Consider the following 4,992-nt stretch of genomic DNA (forward strand, 5'->3'; position numbering starts at 1 on the left):
ATTTATTTATTTATTTATTTATTTATTTATTTATTTATTTATTTTTTGACATGTGGTCTTAGTAGTCCCTTTTGGCTTCCCCTCACTAGGGATTTAAGACACTAGGATAGCTTTAAAAGTCTGAACCTCCTGCCTCTACCTCCTGAGTGAGTGCTGTGACCTTTTGTACCTAGCTCTTCTTACTTTAGAATTTGCAAAGACCTGATGTCAAACTTCTCGTCCTCCCCAACTCCTACTTCCTGCTGTACCAAGAATGTCTTCTCTCAGCACCAGGGAGGCAGAAGCAGGTGGATCTCTGAGTTTGAAGCCAGCCTGGTCTACAGAGTGAGTTCCTGGACAGCCAGGACTGTTTCACAGGGAAATCCTGTCTTGAAAAAACAAAACCAAAAAAGAGTGTCTTCTGACTTATAGGCTTTTTGTTGTTGTTTGTTGTTCACCAGATTTGAAGTATTGAAAAAGAAATTTAACTTTGTCCATTTGGCTGCCATGGCCTCTGCATGTCCTATGAGTGGGAAATTGGTATCTTGTTGATATTCTCCTTTTTTACCATTAGTCTCTCATTTCTCTTTATATTATTGAGCTAACAGAATAATTTTCAAAATTTCACTGATTTTTTTAACCTGTTGGCTTCAAATTATTTCCTCATTGGTCTTGTCAGTTTCTCAATGAAGCACTCCAAACTTTGTTACACAGCGCTAAGCATTCTTTGGAATCTCAGGGAGGGCAGTTTCCAAGTAAGCTGGCTCAGTTTCTTGGAGCTGTGTCTTTTGTCCAATTTTGTTTCCTATGTCTTTCATTCTTGTTGGACCAGCTGTTAAAGCCAGGATATATAATTTTTTTCCTCCTTTATTTAACCCATGCTTCTTTGCCTACAAGTTTAGCCTCGCCTTTCTCAAACTTCTTGGTTTTGTTTTGTTTTTCCCCCAAGATGGTTTCTCTGTTTAGCCTGGCTGTCCTGGAATTCATTCTGTGGATCAGGCTGGCTTTCAACTGCTGGGTTTAAAGGTGCGCACCACTACCACCCAGCCTTTTTCTTTTTTTTTTAAATCTTTACACTTGTGAGTTTTATTTTGTTTTATGAATGTGTATCTGTAAGCCCAGAATAATAAGCCCAGAATCTTCTGCATGCTGAGCCACCCTCTACACTGTGCTATATGCCTGATCTCTTCCCTCTTCAGTTTTTAACTATTTTCATACATACTGAACATTGTAAGACAAGTATGATGAATACCTATATTCTCCATATTAGATTTATCAATTGTTAACCTGTTGTATTTGTTCTTTATCTTAGTGTGTGTACATTTTTATAAAACATTTGTGACTATACCACATGTCACACTTTTTAATTTTTATTTTATGTATATAGGTGTATTCTCTACATGTTTGTGTACTATGTACATAGACATATGCATGCATGCCTGGTGCTTTCTGAGGGCAGAAGAGGGCATTTAGATCTCCTGGAGATTGTTAGGTTCCCTCTGGGTACTGGGAGCAGAACCCAGTTCCCCCAGCAGGATCTGCAAATGCTGAGCCATCTGTGTCACCCCATGCATATATCAGTCCTCGGTATTCCAGTTCTGAGTAGACAAGTGGTTTTCTACATAACAGTAATATTATTTCTAGCATTTATAGCAGGATGTTCTTTAAGACACTGTTTTTGGTTTTGTTTTGGTTTGGGGTTTTTTGTTTTTTGTTTTTGGTTTTGTTTTTTTTTTTGGTGGAGAGGAGGTTGAAACAAGGTTTGCAGAATCTAATTAAATTTTGTTACAGTCTGTGATCATAGTCTTTTCTCTTGGTTTATCTAGGTCTCTTTGTTCTTTTACTGTTTTACCATTTTCGTAGGTCTTATGCATCCTTGAAAAAAATCCCCCTAGGCAGCTAGAGAGATAACTTAGTGGCTAAAAGCACTTGTTGCTCTTGAGGAGAATCAGGTTCAATTCCTAGCACCCAAGTGTTCAGTTCTAGCTTTCACAACCATTTGTTGTAATTCGGTTCTAGGGGATCCAACACCCTCTTCTGGTCCAGACAAACATGTAGGCAAAATACTCATATGCATAAAGTGATCATTTTTTTAAAAAATGTTCCTCAATATTTTATATTTTTAATTGTATATAATTTGAATGTATCATTTTCAGAGCTTTCTTGGTAGAGAAATTGAGTTGAAAATTTTAAGTATTGAACTTTTACTCCATGATTTTGGCAAATTATTAGCTCTGATAATTCTCTTATAGGAGTCCTTAGAAGTTTGTACTGTACCTCTCTGTGACTGTCAGTTTAATTCTGTTACTGGAAGAAAACATTATTTATGGTCAAAAATTTGTCATTGTGTGGTGGCGCACGCCTTTAATCCCAGCACTCAGGAGGCAGAAGCAGGTGGATCTCTGGGAGTTCGAGGCCAGCCTGGTCTACAAGAGCTAGTTCCAGGACAGGAACCAAAAGCTACAGAGAAACCCTGTCTCGAAAATTTAAAAAAAAAAAAATTGTTATTGTGAGGAGGAGGGTGACTTTGTAAGCTTCTTTACCTGGCAGTCTCTAGTTATGTATGTGGGAGGTGCTGCGGCTATCATTGCATGGTCAGAAGACTTCCACCACATGGGTTCCAGAAACTCAAACCAGACCTGCCATAGTAGCAGGCTCCTTTATCCCCCAAACCATCTCACAGGACCTAGCCCCTCCCCCTTTTCTTCACTGTAGAACCCCTTCATCCTTTTCCCTCCTTAATTTCTATTTCCTTGGTTTTTGAAGAATTGTGGTGCGTGTTATGAAAGTTCCACAATTGAGGATTTTTGTGATCGTGTCCTTGTGTGATTGTGATGCTTGACTGCCCTTTGTATTTTCTGCAAACCAGAATTTAGATTCTAAGACTTGATTCAGTTCGGGTTAGTGTGCTTGATAAAAAGGTGTGGACTTGTTGCATTGCATCAGCAGATGTAACTGTCCCAGGATTGGTTGCGGTGATGCTCTTCACTAGGGATGACCTTTGCTTGTGTACTTGCTTATCTCTCAAGTAAGTCTGCAGCCTTGTTTTGTCTGTCTGTTTTTCACCGTAGCCAGACACCACCTTTTATAATCAGGGTCTGGAGAGATTGCTCAGTGCCTAAGAACACTTACTACTCTATTAAGGGACTTGAGTTCAGTTCCCAGCATCCATGTCAGGTGCTCTCCATTGCCTTTTACTCCAGCTCCAGGGGATCTGACCCCTTCCTTCTTCTGGCCTCTGAAGGTACTCCACATGTGTAGTGTACAGTCATATAAACAAAAATAAAAGTAAAAGAGTAATTAAAAGTCTTGTCTAATCAGATATTAAATAGTATAACATTTATCAGCTATTAGCTATTACTGTTCAGGTCTTGTTTGCCATCTTGAAGTCCATAAAGTTTCTGATTTATACATTTTATAGTGTGTTTGGTTGTAAAGGTATTTTTTTTTCTAGACTTGGGGGTACTGAACACAGGTAGATATCACATCCTATAAATATTTTGTCTCCCATAGCACCTGATAAGGATTTTGCATATATAGTAGGCACTCAGTAATTGTATTTTTGTCCCCATAGAAAATTAGCTAAAGAAATCTCCAAAGCCTTTTTTTCTATTTAAGAGCTGTTTACTCTCTGCTTTAAGTACTGTCTAAATTTAATGTTAATTACACTTCTTTCTTTTTTCTTTTTTAGGTAAATGAGAAAACAGGACACCTTATACAATACGACAAATTCTATATACATGAAGTACAAGAATTGATAGACATAAGAAATGACTACATCAACTGGGTCCAACAGCAAGCCTATGGAGTGGTACGTCTCTACACTTGGAGATTGAACTTAGGTGCCATTTGTTACAATACAAAAGAAGCATTTTGGAAGCAAATAAGTATTTTCATAGCTTTTACTCCAAGTTGTTAGTTATTTTAAAATAATGCATTGTATAAAGGAGATAATTCAACACCAAACCAACAGTACAGATAGTATTTTTCTTGAGCACATGCAGGTGTGGCTTGGACTTTGAACTCATCTTATTTTCTTTAAGGTTGCATCTTTTCTAATATTCAGCATAGTAGGTATTTGGATCTCTTAGCTATGCTATAAGAAGTTTGCTTCAGAAGCAGAAGAGAGTTCTGGGACTGCTGAGTTTTTTTTTTTTATTTCAGATTGTTAATGTTGTCCACTTTTGGATGAGCTTCTTTGCGTGACTGCAGGTCTTTAGTAACCAGATACTTACTGTCCCATAAGAACCAAACACAGTGGCATACACCTGTCGTCTCAGTGCTCCATTCGCTGAGGCAGTGAGCTCTGGGCCAGCCTAATGGAAAAGTAATACCATCTGTAGACAACCTAGTTAAGATAGCAACTCTACTGTCTTTCAGTATTTGCGTGAAATTTGGTAGTCTCGTTACCCACACACGTCTTAGTGCAAAGCTGTGATGGTTTCAGACTAAATCTGTTAAGGAACTATTTTGTTGTTCACCGTTTTCTGATAAGAATGAGGTAATTGAGGACTATAATTTTTTTAGTGTTTTTCGTTTTGTTTTACTTCTCATTCTTTCTGATCTATAATATAGTTCCTGTCTCCATTTACACGTGAATGTGAAATCACTGCAGAAAGCTGGTCTCTTTTCCCTTTTTGGAAGACAGCCCTGCTTGGCCTGGAACCTGCTATGTTGACCAGGCTAGCCTTGAATTCAACAGAGATCATTTCCCTCTGCTTCCAGAGCTCTGGGATTAAACACTTATGCCACCACACCTAGCTCTTTCTTTGTTTTTTTTTTTTTTAATGATTTATTTAACTTTATGTTCATTGGTGTGAAGGTGTCAGATCTCATGGAACTGCATTTTCAGACAGTTGTGAGCTGCCATGTGGGTTGCTGGGAATTGAACCCGGGTCCTCTGGAAGAGCAGTCAGTGCTCTTAACCGCTGAGCCATCTCTCCTTTGTTTTTAAAACAAAGAGAGTTCATCAAACTTTTGCATTTATGCAGAACTTTTTTTTTTTTTTTTTTT

The 4,992-nt window shown here is 38.1% G+C and overlaps 1 protein-coding gene across 5 annotated transcripts in view; it reads left to right on the forward strand.

Moving 5' to 3' along the window:
- The window catches only part of Herc4 (HECT and RLD domain containing E3 ubiquitin protein ligase 4), a 78,062-nt gene that overhangs the window by 52,560 nt on the left and 20,510 nt on the right, over positions 1 to 4,992 (forward strand). For 4 of the 5 annotated variants that reach the window (XM_005360131.3, XM_026785577.1, XM_013351224.2 and 1 more), the window contains one exon: positions 3,671 to 3,790. In XM_005360131.3, the coding sequence (XP_005360188.1) occupies positions 3,671 to 3,790 (120 nt within the window). Of the gene's footprint in view, positions 1 to 3,670; positions 3,791 to 4,992 lie in introns of those variants that run through there. The other variant, XM_026785579.1, reaches the window with a different exon arrangement.

Source organism: Microtus ochrogaster, linkage group LG2, assembly GCF_000317375.1.
Source record: "Microtus ochrogaster isolate Prairie Vole_2 linkage group LG2, MicOch1.0, whole genome shotgun sequence".
In the NCBI taxonomy this organism is placed as follows: Eukaryota; Metazoa; Chordata; class Mammalia; order Rodentia; family Cricetidae; genus Microtus; species Microtus ochrogaster.